General features: G+C 37.3%; 1 protein-coding gene across 4 annotated transcripts in view; it reads left to right on the top strand.

Moving 5' to 3' along the window:
- The window catches only part of LOC124594985 (protein BTG4-like), a 51,768-nt gene extending 40,041 nt beyond the window's left edge, over positions 1 to 11,727 (top strand). For 3 of the 4 annotated variants that reach the window (XM_047133519.1, XM_047133521.1, XM_047133520.1), the window contains exon 4: positions 8,189 to 11,727. In XM_047133519.1, the coding sequence (XP_046989475.1) occupies positions 8,189 to 8,581 (393 nt within the window). In that variant the 3' untranslated portion in view covers positions 8,582 to 11,727. Of the gene's footprint in view, positions 1 to 3,085; positions 3,237 to 8,188 lie in introns of all 4 variants that reach the window. The other variant, XM_047133522.1, reaches the window with a different exon arrangement.
- Positions 11,728 to 17,322: the final 5,595 nt, after the last annotated feature.

The raw sequence follows: 17,322 nt of genomic DNA, 5'->3' as shown, positions 1-17,322 counted from the left end.
TGCACTAGAAAGGAACCGAATTGACTAAAAGTTCCACACATATTGTCATTATTGGAAACTCTCCTTTATATAATATGTCGAAAGGTACATATTGGCTTATTGCTTTCACAGTAGGTATTTGTTCACACTCCATAAAAGTCTAGAAGTGAACATTCAGGCTCCGAATGTTCTCAAAACAACTGAGCAATGTATATAAGGGAAGGGGAGTCACTGCCAGGTTGTCAGTTGGAAAGCTACAATCATTGCAATAACTTGGAAGTGATAAAGAGTGAACAACTGCGATTATTGGCTATTACCACGGACTTCAGTCAGTGTTGTGCTTAGTGATATTTGAAGTACGTGGAGTGTGATCGTGTGTGTTTTAGTGCTAAACGTACTAGTGTTGAGTTTTTCATTGCGAATAAAGTGGCATCTAATTTACCTACATCGTAACACTATAATAAAATGGCTCATTATGTAATAAGAAAAAGAAAAGTAGAAACATCTGAAGATTCCTGTCACCATCCAGCCACAAAAACACCACTAGATGCACAGGCAGAGCCCAGTACTTTGTCAAAACTTCCACAACAAAGTTCATTGATTGAGTCCGTTAGTCCCACGGATATTGGCAATTATTTGAATATAATAGTGTCAGGAAATATTAGTGATGATATAAGACACAAGCTTCTCACAGCTTCCAGGAAACCTGAAAAAGGTTACAGCTTTCATACTTCAGAGGACAAGAGGGGGCGTGTTGAACGCAGACAAGTGCACAATAATCACTTTGAACAGTATCCATGGCTGGCGTTCTCACAAGTTAAAAAGGGACTTCTCTGCATTAGCTGTTCAGTTTTTGTGAATAATAAAATGGTTGGAGGAAAGAAATCCGTTATCGCCAAGAAGCTTGTGGCTGAACCACTAACAAAGTTTGCCAAACTTACTGGTAAAGATGGTGACCTTGAGACTCACTCTCAGCTCCAGTAGGATGTTCAAGCGTCAACAGATGCAAAATTATTTTTGGAGACATGAGACAACCGCGAACTGGAGGTCATAAATAAATTGTCAAGACAGAATGGAAAGTATTAGGGAAAACAGAGACCATCTTGTACCTATAATAAAAACAATCACGTTTCATGGAAAGCAAAATATTCCTCTGTGGCTGCATAGAGATGATGGAAGTCTATTAGAAAACGAAAATGATTGTGAAAGTATAGTGAGTAACGAGGGCAACTTTAGAGCTCTTTTAAGATTTAGAATTGACGCTAGACACTTGCAACTAAAACGTCACCTTGAGACCACTAAAGCAAACACCACTTCCATAAGTAAAACAATATGTAATGAACTTATTTCATACTATGAAACAGTGATGTTATCGAGAATTCTGGAAGAAATCAAAGATTATTGTTATTACGGCATGATCTTCGATGAGACCAGAGACAAAGCACACATCACCCAACTGAGTTCAGCTGCAAGATATGTCGATGATGGCAGCAAATTACACAAAGATTTTTGGGTTTCGTTGACATCCATAAATACAATGATAGTAGTGGAAACATTGACAATGAACCTCAAGAGGGGTCAAGATGAAGAGTGTAGCATTACTGGTGAAGTATTAGATACTATGATTCTAAGGAAAGTGGAAATCCTTTCTCCATCACTGGAGAATTGTGTGGGTATAGGCTGTAATGATTACTCAGTTAATATGTCAGAATTGAAAGGTTCTGTGGCTAAAATGAAAAAGAAAGCTATCAATGCGCAAGTAGCACTGTATCAAAGTCATCAGGTCAACGTCACTGTCTTGCAGTTGCAAAGTTACGAGGCTGAGAAACTCACTTGGTACTATTGAAGTAGTAGTATAGTTCTTTACTGCGTCTAGCAAGCGGTTCGCAACATTGAAGAGTCACCTAAAACACTCGCTGCAGTCACATTGTCAAACAAGATGGGTTGAGCGACCTGATGCTGCTGTTCAATTCGCAGCTGATATCGGAACAGTTTGCAAAGTTCTTAAAAAATACAGTGTTGGAGGGATAGAACAACAGCTGCCAAAGCCAATATTCTCCTCAGAGCTCTCACTAATTGAGTGACATTATGAGCCTAACACATCCAGCCAGCAAAATCTCAAAAGGCCCTAGCTTGGACATCACAATGGCAAAAACAAAATTAGATTTGACGCTCAAGGTGTGAGACGGCATGAGAGCCAATGTTGATAGCCACTTTGCTCATATTGTTGAAGAGGTGAAGGCAGTTATGGAAAAGTTAGACATGGAGATAGTGTTCCCTGTCTTCCAGGCAGACAAAGACACAGGGTAAACTGCGATCATAATGATGATGCTGTGACATTTTGGAGAAGAACTGTTTTTATTCCAACACTGGACCATGTTATGACTGACATGGGAGAATGTTTTGCTGAAGAAAATATTTATCGTTTAAAATTCAACATACTTTTGCCCTCACAACTACCAAAACATGATGGTAATGATCTGGCACATAAATTGAATCAGTGCTTAACTGAACTACCATTCTTTGAAGAAGAATCACTCTTTGTGATTGAAAAGATACTAATGGGAGAAATTCTTCAATACAAGCAAACGAGCATAAACACCCTTCATGATCGTTATTCTGCTATGCAAGCATTGTCTGTTTGTCCTAGATCTGACTCTGCTACTTTGCACATGCTGTAAAAAAATATTTGCTTGTGTACCTACATCTATTGCTACAGTAGAAAGAAGTTTTCAACATTGCAGCATACAAAGATATGGCTGAGGTGGCAATGGAGGAGGATCAAATTCATAGCTTAGCTCTGTTGAACATTCACCCTGACATTGATTGTTCTATTGACGATGTAATTAACAAATTTGCCAGGAAGAATAGGCATATAGAATGCATCATTTAAGGAAGAGAACCACAACTGTAACTTTTTTATATCATAAGGATGGCATTGTCTTGTATATGTGTGTAATCAGTTTAAATAAAACTTTCTTAAACTTTGCATGTGACTTGATTATTTTTTTATCATGGTAAAAGTAAAGGTAGCTCAAGGTATCTTTAGCGTCCCCTCCTTGAGGTTTTTCTGTATCCACCACTGTCCTGTGAACATCTACTTCAGATGCTGCCACTGAACTTCCATCCATGGAAATGTTGTGCCAACCATACGGCATCACCCCCACATGTGAACAGCTCCTCTGTTGTCCCACAAGACTCACTGGCTCTTGTATTTGGTGGAGGTAACAGGACGTTGAGCCCAATTTGGGTTCCAGGTAAATATAAAAACACATACAGCGATACTATCCCTACAACTTAGCTTCAAAGAAAGACAAGCCTACATTTATAGCTAGAGGCACTTGTTTGTGGTGAAAATTTGCGCTAGATTTCATCATTTTTTTAAAAAGCTGTTTTTAGTATATTTTCGGTATTTTTATATCATTTCGTCAATAATTTTGCTCAATTTTCTTTCCACTTTTCAGCAATAAAAGCTGAAGAAAAAGTCATTGATAGCATATTTGCAATGAAACTATTTTTTTTTATTTCCTAAAATGAAATTTTCGCTCTGCAGCAGTGTGTGCACTGATATAACTTCCTGGCAGATTAAAACTTGTGCTGGAACGAGGCCTGAACTGGAGATCTTTGCTTTTTGTCGGCAAGTGCTCTACTGACTGAGCTATCCAAGCACGACTAGTGACCCGTCCTCATGGCTTTACTTCTGTCAATACCTTATCTCCTACATTCCAAACTTCACAGAAGCTCTCCTGTGGAGCTTGCAGGACTAGCACTCCTGGAAGAAAGGATATTGTGTAGACATGGCTTAGTCATGACCTGGGGTTGTTTCTGGAATAAAATTTTCACTCTGCAGTGGAATATGTGCTGATATGAAAGTTCCTGGCAGATCCAGACTGCGCCAGACAAAGACTTTAACTCGGTACCTTTGCCTTCCATGTGAAAGACGTCTACCGACTGAGGTACCCAATCACAACTCACTATCCATTCTCACAGCTTTACTTCTGCCAGTACCTCATCTCCTGTGTTCCAAACTTGCACTTTCCTGGAAAAGACAAAGGTCCCAAGTTCGAGTCTCAGTCCAGTACACAGTTTGAATCTGCCAGGAAGAATCACCTTTTATTTTTGCGTGAAAAACATGAAAATTATACATCTGATGAAAACACACACATCAAAGCATGAATGTCTGAAAATAATTTATCCTGCCACTTTAATAAGTAGGGGCCATCATGTGTAATCTACAAATCTTTCTGAGAAAGACAGGGATATCATGACTTCAATATTACTGGGAGTCAGAGCTGTTCTGTCAGTAATAATTTGGGTATGTTGAAAATGACCTCTCACTACGTCCACCCATGGTAGCGGAGTGGTCAGCACAACGGAATGTCGTACCTAATGGCCCGGGTTTGATTCGTGGCTGGGTCAGAGATTTTCTCTGCTCAGGGACTGGATGTTGTGTTGTGCTTATCATCATTTCATCCCCATCGACACGCAAGTCACCAAAGTGGTGTCAACTCTAAAGACTTGCACCAGGCGAACAGTCTACCTGATGGGAGGCCCTAGCCACAAGGCATTTGCATTTTACCTCTCACTATCAGCATTACTGACTGGCATCCACAAAGCCCTCACTGCAGCTTCCACAAAATACTCATACTCTGATTTCAGGGAAAGAAGAGTAGCAATTGTATCAACATCTTTACCTTCTCTACAAGAGCTAACTACTAAACCCTTTAACACTGTATGGTTCAAGATATTCTGATGTTAAAAGTTCTTGTAGAATGAGAATTTTCATCATTAGCTGAGAGATCTCAACACTCTAAATCACGGTCATTATGTTTCCTGGATCAAACGACTTACTGGTAGAAGAAATGACAATCTTACCTGTGTTGCACTCCATTAAGTGGTTGTTTTATCAGGCTTGCTCTACTTGCAGATTGGAACAGGGATGTTAAATTTACTTGCATTTGCTTCTGCTGTTTATGAAGTTTATCCAAGATCATCTCTGAGTGGGAGAGGGGGGAGGTGGGGGCATCAGCTATAATTTAAAGCTTTTTGAACATGAATTAAAGGTACCTTGGAGCGCTCTAATGTCAGCAGCAAATTGCAACATTTTGAGCAATGCTCAACAAGAAAAATAGCTAGTCCCCCCCCCCCCCCCCCCCCTCCCCCCCACCCCGTTGGATGTCAAGGATTTAAAATTGTGCACAGCAACAATCTTTTCTTAAACAGTTTCAACGAATTCTACTATATCATTGAGATATACTCCAAGGTACTCACCACATTTAAGCCATAAGTTCCACCTGGTGATGAAAGGAACAAGGAAAAGTTTAGCTCTTGTGTGGTTACTTTTATATTTCCGATTTAAGAGTTGAATGTATGCTTGCTTCCTTTTTTGGGTATTGAGGAAGGTATGTTTTGCCTGCACAGCACAATGGTTTAAATTACAGAGTTCCACACCCTACACACTGCCTACCACATTTAGTTTGAGCCCAGCACTGCATGTGTACTAACCCTTCTGAAACTAAAACCCTAATTGCATTTATACACCTAATCTGAAGTTACAGAAACTAGATTTTGGTACCTACTGAATTTTAAAGTTTCTGAGTTACACTCACAATTGCTGTGAACATTCTGTATCATTTGCACTTGCAGTTACTTTTTACTTCCCCCAACAAACAACTTCCGAACTGTACCGTAACCACAACTAAGTACTTATGTCAGAACCATGAACACACACTGCCTTTTTAAGTCCGTCGTTTCATCACAAAGAATTGGGACTCTAATTTTTCATAGCTTCCTTTAATCCTTCCACCTCATCATTGATTCAAGGTAAAGAATTGGGACTCTAATTTTTCATAGCTTCCTTTAATCCTTCCACCTCATCATTGATTCAAGGTACAGAATCTTCCTGCGGTCTTCCAGATAAGGGCAAGTCTGCAGCACCTTAAAAATTCCAACAGACCTGATATTTCAGTACTGTTTTAACACCATTTTAGGAATTAAATTGAATGAGGGATCCAGCATGCATTATGTAACCGTAAGTTTTATTGGAAGAGAAAAAGAGCATAAACACTGAGTTACTAATTTTCCATGGGGTACTGAAATCAATATGAAAACGCTCCTGTAGATGTACTTTGCCATTTGTGCTGCATGTATTGCACCTGCCGCTGAATATGTTTTTCAGTGGTTTCAGCTCATGAGTCTTCATATTTTGCCGTGCCTAACAGCAGAATAATAATTAATGTACTGAGTATGGAAAGCATATTGAATTCGATTCCAATTCCATGTAAATATTGCAAAAAATATAGTTATTTGTTAGATTGCAGGACTCCTGATCTCCAACACAGCAAACACACGGTGATTGCATGTTGTTGTAAGAACTTGCACAACTGTAAATAGAAGGTTGTCAACTTTGATATGTCATCCAAAACTTCATGCAGTAAACGTTATAAAATTCTGATGCATGACAGTTTGGTTAGGTTGAGTAGGTAACTGTAACTCTATTTCTACATTTTTAAAGTTTTTCCGCATACAGTTGGCAGCACAGAAAGTCCGAATTTGGGTGATTCACCATGTCTCAAATTTTGTTCTTGCTGTGATAGTAAGGATTGTTTTTGGGGTGGGGTAGTTGGTTCTAGGCAACCATGAAGAAATTATCTTTCCTCCCAGCTAAGTTTTGTTTTTGTTACATAAAACCATATCTTTCTTTTTCTAATAACACCAGGATAATTGCTATTTTGAAGCTTCACAATCAAACCAGCACTCATATTTCTTCCTCCAAAAGTGTGCAATATAAGAGTTCAGGGGCATGAAAGGGAAGCAGTGGTTGGGAAGTGAGTGAGACGGGGTTGTAGCCTATCGCCAGTATTATTCAACCTGTACATTAAGCAAGCACTAAAGGAGGCAAAAAAATAATATGAAGTAGGAATTAAAGTTCAGGGAGAAGAAATAAAAATTGAGGTTTGCTGAAGACATTGTAATTCTGTCAGAAACAGCAAAGGACTTGGAAGAGCAGTTGAATGGAATGGAAAATGTCTTGAAAGAAAAAATAAGATAAACATAAACATAAACAAAAGCAAAACAAGGATAATAGAATGTAGTCTAATTAAATCAGGGGGTGCTGAAGGAATTAGATTAGGAAATGGGGTAACTTAAAGTAGTAGAAGAGTTTTCCTGCTTTGACAGCAAAATAACTGACAATGGCTGAAGTAGAGAGGATATAAATAGTAGACTGGCAATGTCTAGAAAAGCATTTCTGAAGAAGATAAACTTGTTAACATTGAATATAGAGTTAAGTGTTAGGTTGTCTTTTCTGAAGGTATTTGTATGGAGTGTTGCCATGCAGGGAAGTGAAACATGGATGATAAACACTTTAGACAAAAAGAGAATAGAAGCTTTTGAAATGTGGTGCTGGAGAAGAATACTGTAGATGGGTGGACCACATAACTAATGAGGTACTGAATAGAATTGGGGAGACAAGAAATTTGTGGCACAACTTGACCTAAAGAAGGGCTCAGTTGATAGGACACATTTTGAGAAATCAAGGGATCACCAATTTAGTATTTGAGGGAAGTTGGGGGGGGGGGGGGGGGGAGATTAAAAATGGTAGGAGGAGACCAACAGATGAATACAGTGAGGATGTAGGTTACAGTAGTTATTCGGAGATGAAGAGGCTTGCACAGGACAGGATAGAGTAGCTTGGAGACGTGTATCAAACCAGTCTTCAGACTGAAGATCACAAGAACAACATATTAATGGGTATAATATGAAGCTCTATCAAAAACCCTTCTGTTAAAAGAAGTTAATAGATAATATTCAATTAATTTCCACCAACTGTTCTACATTTTATTGCATTTACTAAATGGCTTTTAAGTAAATTAAAATCATCTTGTGAGTTTCATCATTGCCCATTTGTGTTTGCCACCTTTTTTCCCACTGCAAATGGTTATTGAGAAATATAACAAAGTTTCTCATTCAATCTGATGTTAATTTGAAATGTACTTCTGTAATGTAACACTCTTTCCTGTTTAGTATAGCTGTGGGCTCAATTTACCACTACATAAGGATGATACCAATATTTTTCTGCAGCAGAATCAGTAATAATAAATGAAATATATTTAAAGAAAAATCTTTTAAGTAATGGGTGGCAAGTTTTATTAAATGATAAGGTGATATGGTATGAATTCGTGTATTACTAGAGTTTTTCTTGTTGCAGGTGATTCCATTTGCAGTAAGAGAGAAATCAGCGGTGCCCCCAACCACAGTTTCTGTGTCTCTCTCTGTTCCACCCCCACCTTCCCCCACACTCCCCCTTTCACCTGCTTTACCAATTCGTAGACCACGTAGTAGGGGGAGTGGTAATATAGTGAGTCGACACCTGCCTAAGGCTCCTGGGGTTGGATTCCATGCAGCACCTCCTACCTTGCAAAACTGGTACTCTCTTATGCCACCCACAGTACCCATTCCTCCACCTCACCATCCTCACCAGCACCCACATACTCGCAACAAGAACCTGACAAATAGAGCACACCATGGACGATGGAGTGGTACTACGCACTCTCACTCGCTTTACAACTGGCAGTCACATAAACCAGCACTCAAGGTCTAGAGGCCATCCTACAAGCTCAACAAGCATCCAGACTTTATTTGTATCAAATTACATTATGATTCAAAGAATATATTGATATGTAAGTTTGAATGTTTTATTCTGTGTGTCAGACTGTGGTGTATATTTTATGTGCAAAGTATAAAATTCTTACTTCAATGTACGCAGTACATTTAAAACACTAATACTTACATGGGTTTTAAGTAAGCTTTTCATTTCTTAATTTCTGTTGTAAAAAGTCACATTAAAATTGTTATATAAATAAATATTTTATCAAGAATGTTTCAGAGCATAATTTGAATAAAATTTGAAAAATTCCACGTAGAATATTTGGTGCTGACTAACGCCATTGCACAAATTTTGTCACAATTTTTTCCATGTAATTCTGCTGATAGAAGCACAATTCATTTAAATGGCAACCTGTTTACACTGTTTCATAGATTTATTTGTAACCTCATTGTGTCATACTGCATTAGATCTTCAGACACCATTCTGATATCAAGACATAACACATGCATGACTGTTCATTGTATACTGTTAAATTTTTAGGTAATATGACATTCCTACTCTTAGTGTTGTCTATCTGCTAATGTTTCTCTTACCTGAACAATTCCTGTTCAATTACTCAGTTAGTGTACCACGTGGAAATAAAACAATATCAATGTGTTACCAGTCAAAGAAGAAATGTGTTTTTTTTTGCAGTATACAGTATTGTAAACTTGTCTCGTTCAATGGACTGGATGTATTTTTAAAAAGTGTATGTGAACTGTGTGTACAGGAAGCCTCCATTGCATGCATTTTTTGTGTTATCTGAAAGTGTTGCCTAAAGTTACTTCGTAAATCTATACCATTTGAAACAAATGGCCTGCAGGTACACGGTTAAAAACGAATTTGTATCAATGCAAAGTTATTTTCATGAGTAGTTGATTAATTGGAAATGTTAAGGTTATTATTCTTTTAAGGCTTAATACTTTAAATTTTTGCTGCTGTGGATAATTGTTTGGCCACATTCGTGATAATTGGTGCCGCCCTAAAAAAGTGCCAAATTGGCATGACTTTGCATTGAATGGTTGTGTGTGACACTGCTGTCTGTGGTTTCAAAAACTTTATAGTGTTTGTCTTGAGACAGTCTGTTCATATGATAACTGAAAGGCATCCAGCTTTATTACATTTCAGTATTGTGATAGCATTGCTTTCTTGTGCACCTTTACAGTATTGATGGTCATCGGCTATAGTAGGAAAATTAAATTCTCAAATATTTTCATAGAAAATATATTGAGAATTATGTCTTTCAGTATTTGAGTGAATCATCTCAGTTCTCAGTAACTGGACTGTCATTTATTTCTTATCATTATAAATGAATACTGATTGTTGTACTTGCATGGTTTATTAGGTAGTTTCCTTTTGTGGTCTGAGCAAACATTGAATGATCTGACCTGAAACACTGCCATCCACAGTGAACTCAGAATAGTTTTCATTTAAACAAATATGAAATAAATATTTTGGGCAACATGAAATTTTAATCAAAGAAATGAATAGACATATTTGCAACAAAATTATTGGCAAATGTTCGTTTGTGTATTGCAAATGACATTTTGCCATTACTCTTAGACAGAACAAGATTCCCGAGTAGCAGTTGTGATCAGCTTTGTATTCTTATTCTTGATTTCTGTGTATGCAGTTCCCTAAATAATATATTATTGATGTCATTTGGTGTGGGTGTAAATCTTGTGCTTAGCATTTTGGTGCTTTATTTCACAATGCAGAATTATTGTGCATAATGGATGTTTGACAATAACATATTCTTCTACAATGAGCAAATAAAATACTTCCATTTTCTCATCTTTTAAGTAGTGATGTTTTCCCATTAAAGTTTAATCATTGTACCAAATGACTGGCTGTAATACCAATGCCTCATGTCCCATTGCAATTTCAGTACTACAAAAGATAAAGTTTTGATATATCTTCCGTCTTACAGTTTTTCACACATGCTACTACTGCATAGCAGACATGACAGAAATTTCTGTTAATACTTGGTTTACTTGGCCTCGTGTAACATTCACTTAGTGTTTCTTGACAATGTATATAGTATGAACATGATTATGATATTGATCAGACTCTGTACCTGAGCTGTAAAAATTAAAAAGCTAAAATTATCAATTTTAATTCCCTAATGGGTGTAGTGTATAAGAATAGTAAAACTGTGTGGTATTTTTTATGTTGAATAAGTCGAAAATATTTCACATCATATAGGTGTGCATGTTCATCATCAATCCTCAGGTACGGAACATTGCACTGAATGACTTACATGATGTGAAGTATTTGATACAGAGTAAAATACTAATTAAAAGATCTCTCTTTCTCTCTGAGTATGTGATAATATTTAGTTCTGTTTAAAAGCAGTGCATAAATCATTGGTAAAAAATGGAAGTGTATTTTGCAAATTCCACATTCCATTGTTAAATATTTCTCTTGTTAAGTACAGAAATATGTGTGAGAAGAAACAGTAATTACTTAGTAATAATTTACTATATGGAATGTGAGTGGCATTAATGTTAATTGTCTAATACTGCATGTTGTAAATTTACCCTTTTTATCTTCTGTGCATCATTTTTAGATGCATTTTAAGCATGTTTCAGCACCCAATACTTTCATTACTAAAGCTGTGGTTCTATGCTATAATCTGTACTGGATCTGAAAGCAGATTTGTAAATCATTGTAATTTTTAAAAGTTGCAATGTAAACTTTCTGTTCAGTGTAAGAGTAAATTAGAAATTTGCTGTTCTTGTATTTTGTCAGCACAGTGTGTAGTTAAAGTGGCTTCACGTTTCACATATTTCCATGTTGCACATTTCATTATATTTGAAAACTCACTTGTCTTCATTAAATTTCTTGCACTGTGGAATTTTTTTCTTCAATGATAATTTTTTTTGCTGCATACTTTCATCTGTTTACATAGAATCAAAAGAAGAAAGTTCATTATCTATCTTATGTTCCTATATTTCATTTTAAAATTGTATATCAGAATAATTAGATACATTAGTGCAGACCTTGATGTTTCATAATTGTTTTGTACTTTTCAGAAGTTCGTACAATGTATGAGATTGTATATTAAGAGTTACAGCAACATAGATAGTTTTGCATCAGAACAGTGTGTTTTTTTTAATACTCCCATATTAATTTAAATGATCCCATCATTTTGTCTCAGTTGCATGTTCAACATTATGCTCTGTGAATAATACATACACTGTAAAGATTTGGATATGTGAAATCCCTGACTGTCACTGACATTGTAAAAGGACCCCACCATAACAGTGGTCATTAAAACAGGTTTTAATGTGTATTCCTGGGTTGGATAAAAACACAACAGAAATTCAAAATTTTACATGTGCAGTTTAATACCAAGAGGTTGAATACAAAAGTGATTGAAATACAACATGAGATTTAAAAAAAGGAATGTACGCATAATACACTAACAATTTGCAGGTGTCAGTTGTGTTCATAATAGAGCTAGGGGCAACGAAGTTTTTCCGTTGTAGGTGATTACTTTTCATATGTAATTTTGTCATAACATTTCAATGACATGTGCTATTAGGTGCAACTTGATGTTTTAAGGTAGCTCCTTATGGATGCACTCAAGAATATAATGTGGTATCCAAACAGTTGAACTGTCCTCAATAATTCTCAACACTCATAGAGTGATATGTAATAGGCTCACTAACAAAATAAGAGTATTAGCCCCCCACCCCCTTCCAAAATATCACACTAGTCACATTAGGGTGCTGTAGAACTGGTACCAGACTTCAGCAAGTCGTAACACCACCCGTAAACAGGGGCTATTGTATTTGTATGTGTCTGTGGCTAGACTGTAGATAAACTTGCTTGATTTACTGGTGTATCTGAGAGGATTTTCAATGTATCTAGAGTACTATTCACATTTGGCGAAAGATCAGTGACCGTAAAGAGATCCTAGCAGACAGGGATCGGAGACAAGTCTCACATTTTGCAGTGACAATTTCAAACAAAACAGGAACTGCTGCTGTCAGTGAATGTTGGTCCATCCCAGCCAATCTCTGAGTGAACATTGTGAAGAGAACTGCTTGACTGGGCATTTAGTCACGTATCTCGCAAAAGGCCATTGCTCTCAGTTGTGATAAAGCACATCTCCAATGGGTCAAACAACACAGTATCTGAGTGGAGGTATATTGTGTGATCCAGCAAGTCACAGTATTGGCCCTTTTCAAATGATGCAAGGTTTCTTGTGCACTGATTGCCCATTGAGGCATTTTAACCTGCAGAGTGTAGTTCATGCCAGAGATGGGACTGTGATGCATTAGGAATGCTGCTGAGAGACCATAGTAGATGTATAAAACTTTTATTACAGAAAGGTCAGGGGAGGAACAGCTGAGTTATTTACTTATGCTACAATTATTTTTGCTTTTATAATAATTTTTTTACTGAAAAATTCCTTTCGGGTGTCACTTACATATAAACACACACTTGATATGAGTACCTACGTATGACCACAATCTGTGGCCTAATTCTACAACCAACAAAAATTATTCTTGTAGCTGAGAAAGATCTCTGCAGTACAAGAGTGCAATGGTGCCTATTTCATCGACACAATTGTTCATGGCCCACAGTACAATCCACCTTTGAACCTCTCTCCTTGAATAATGGTGGCCACTGTCTTCATATTGTCCGGGATTTCTGAGGAGAATATTCCTTAAATTAGTGATGCATGCTGTTCCCACTGAAACATGTATTTCCTCCAACTACATCTGCATATCAGAGATCACTTCTACAGCATCTTTCAGTGGTAGAGATTTATACTCCAGGCATTCAACTGCATCAGGTAGTTGATGGAAATGAGCTAGCGTTTGGCGTAACACTAACCTGTGAAGAGCGTGTATGGGTTCAGGTGGAAGGGGAATGTTTGAAGCTATGACTGAATGCTGGTAGGAACTTTGAGAAATACTTTTGTAACAAGAAATTAACGAACCTATTTCTGAATTCCTGTGCTAGACAGAGTAGGCCATGGGCAAGGTTAATGGAAGTATTGTGCTGGGATAAGAATTCTTTCAGTGTTACCCCCCACTTTTAACATACAGGCAGTACAGTCTGTTAACAACAGCAAAAATTTCTCATCCATACATTCTCCTCAAGGATCCTGGATAGTCTGGGCTACAGTGCTGTGATTTGCCTTCTGCAATTCTTTACACTGGAGAGTGAGAGGTTTTCCTGGTGCTATGGAATGTTATTTTCCTACCATGACAGCGAAAAAAGTGTGACAACTGTCAGTGGTCTTGTCAACTGAAAGCCAAATATAGTGGGCACCAATGTCTTTTTTTTATCTTCAGCAATAGCTCTTTTTTTTCATAGGCCTGTCTCAAATAATCTTTGTGAAGTGTCAACGCTTGTGGCATATTGCGGCTGCTGATACTGTCCAGGAAGCTCTTAAAAGTAGGGTTCTTTAGCTTGTTTCATGGCACATAGCCGACACTAAAGCTTCATGTCCACTGCACTACTTGTCACTGTGGAAGTTAATGGTTGGATCTGTTGTTTGTTCTTAATCCTAGCGACACTCATGATCCGAGCTGTGTAACTCTTGTGTTGAAGAAAATGTGACTTTATAGTGGCTTATCTGAAATTAAAACACACACACACACACACACACCAGTGAAATGGCAGGGAGGGAAAAAAGTAAAAAAAATGAGCATGTAAAATAATCTTATCAGAAACAAATTTTTAATTTAATTTTGATTTGATGATGAGAGGGGAGAAGACTGGTAGATAAAATTAATGTTAAAAATAACCTGTGTTTGTTGACTTGTTTTTGACAGGCATGGCAAAACAATTACATGGCTGCCAGTTGTGAAATTTAAGTCTTCTCCAATCCACTGCCAGTGGCTAGTACACTGGACTCGCATTTGGGAGGACGACGGTTCAAACTGCGTCTGGTCATCACAATTTACTTTTTCTGTTGTTTCCCTAAATTGCTTAAGGCAAATGCCAGGATGGTTCCTTCGAAATGGCATGGCCAATTTCCTTCTCTATCCTTCCCCAATCTGAGCTTGTGCCCTGTCTCTAATGACCTTGTTGTTGATGGGACATTTAAACACTGATCTTCCCCCCCCCCCCCCCCCCCTCTCCTCCTCCTCCTCCTCCTCCCAATTCACTGCCAGAAAAGACCAATTTTGATGATTATGACAAAATCAATTTTTAAATAATGGGAATTCCTGGATGGAGCAATGTGTAAAATAAGGGAAAAAGCAATCACTCACATATAGCGGATCGATGCATGAGGCATCGAAACATGTAACAGAAAATGGCATTCACATTAGCTTTCAAGCACTATCTATTTTTCTAGCAAATATACACACATTTACAATCGCACAGACACCCAAATGTATAATCCTGTGGCCATGGAAAGGGTTGCCATGTCTGTGCTCCATGCATCAATCCGCTATAGGCGAGTGGTTGCCTTAAAGGACGTAACGCAATGCGAATCAACACACCACCCAACTTTCCTTTGTGATTACAAAATAAATAGCTTCAAGTGTCACCAATTGCTTATTTTAATGTACTATTGTCCGTGACATTTAAGTAAAACGACTGGCTAGGTTTGTTCCATGGCAACAGTGATGTAGCCTCAAAGCAACATTGCAGTGGCAGTGCATGAAACACAGTGTTGATTTTGGTCAAGGCTATATTTCTTATACTTTCCAAACTACAAAAATAAGTAGACTCATGTGTCACAGGTGCAGCAGCACACTGACACATTATTGGTTTATAAAGACAAGCAACATTGTGCCCTACACATTCTTGATTTCAGAGGATTGTGTATATTTATTGAGTCTTTTTCTTAAAAAGTACAAATTCACATTATTGCTTTTCCTTAACATTTCAGAAAATCCAAAAATTGTCTTTAGCCCCTACTTTTTGTGTGAAAGTCCTATTTAGCCCCTTTTAGGCCTTTAAGTACGATTGAGCCCTTTTTGAATTTTATACGGTTAAAACCTTCAAATGTGGGTCCTCTAGCCAGTGACATCATTCTCAACTTACAGTAATAAATACATCTACATGACAACTCTGCAATTTATATGAGTGCTTGGCAGAGGGTTGATCAAACCACTTTCAGGCTAATTCCCTACTATTCCACAGAAAAGATTTGCTGCAACAAAAAACCACCTCGTTTTAACAATTGCCACCTAAACTCTCTGTCATACTCTTCCCTATATCATAATGATGCAAAACGAGCTAACCTTTGACATTTTTTGATGTCCTGTATCAATCCCATTTCATAAGGATCCCATACAACACAGCAGCACTCCAGACGAGAGTGGACAAGTGTAGTGTAGGCAGTCTCTTTAGTTTATCTGTTGCATCTTGTGAGTGTATTGCCCATAAAATACAATCTTGCTTCCACACAATACTTTCTGTGTGAATGGTTCCAGTTTAAATTGTTCATAAATGTAATTCCTAGGTTTTTAGTTGAATTTACAGACAATTTATGTGATTTTCTGTGAGACCAAAATTTAACAGTGTCTTTTCTCACATGCATGACTTCACACTTTGTAGTTACTCTTTTGGTGTGAAGTCTGCATCTATATTTTATTTTCTTCGACTCTTTCTTTTCTGTGAAAATGATCATGGTTTTTATAAATTTATATTGCCCATCTGTACAGCTGCACATGATATTACAGTGTCATGGCTCAGTAAATTTTTTTAAATGGTGTCCACTCTGAAAAGCATTTTCCAATTTGACAAACTTATCAGTTTGTCCAAAGTAACAACTTATTTTATGTTCAGCTAAGCACGAGTTAGTACTTTTTTGTTGTTCCATTATGTAATAGGTCAAAACTACATGCAATTTTATACACACCAGCTGCCACTAGTGGATGATGTACATGTACAGTAGTGTACAGGCCCTCTGTTAATTTCCTGGTGGTATTGAACTCCATGCTTGGTAACTTTTCCGATGTGATCAGTAACACTGTTAGTAAAAACAAGAAAAACTTTCCCTATTGGTGTCCGGAATTGTATCTGCTTGGATCCAGTACTTGTTCAACCTCCTTACTGGAGTATCCATTTTTCTTAAAAACCAACTGTAAGTAACCGAGTTGTTCTTTTAAGAAAATTGGCTTGTGTACTTTATAGTTCTATCCACAAAGGTTTTAATTATAACTAAATAATTGAGTTCTCCTTAATTATCCATATCCAGGTAGATGGGGGCAAAACATTAGCAAACAGTTTGATACATCAACAGTGACCCTCAACTCAGAAGTTTTAACTGAAATAAACACTGGCTGTGAAAGCCGTCATTGGTTTGTTGTCCTGTGTTACGGAATTATTTTCTGGAGCAATGCATCTAAAGTAAATAATTTATTCAGTAGAAGCAAGCATACAGAATATTGCATAGCAGGTAATTGCAAATTCTGCATGGCTCCCTTTCAGGAGTTTTGAATTCTTACTCTTATTTTCCAGTACATTTATTCATAAGGGTTTTTGTTGCTGATAATAAAATCAGTTTCAATTGAACTGTTGTTTGCACAATCACAATAACAATACAAGATATACAATTAATTCTCTAGGGTTCTGGGTGAAGTGCAAAGGCAGTCAGCAAACTACAATGTAACATGAAATTGGGAGTCCCTACCATCTGAAATAAAATTATAAACCTGCCCCGTTAGTTACTCCTACAAATCATCAGATTAAAATATATCTAAAAACAAAGATGATGT

This window comes from Schistocerca americana, chromosome 2 (assembly GCF_021461395.2).
Source record: "Schistocerca americana isolate TAMUIC-IGC-003095 chromosome 2, iqSchAmer2.1, whole genome shotgun sequence".
NCBI classification, from domain to species: domain Eukaryota; kingdom Metazoa; phylum Arthropoda; class Insecta; order Orthoptera; family Acrididae; genus Schistocerca; species Schistocerca americana.
Note: the sequence above shows the minus strand (reverse complement) of the source record. Positions and strands in the feature narration are given on the sequence as shown.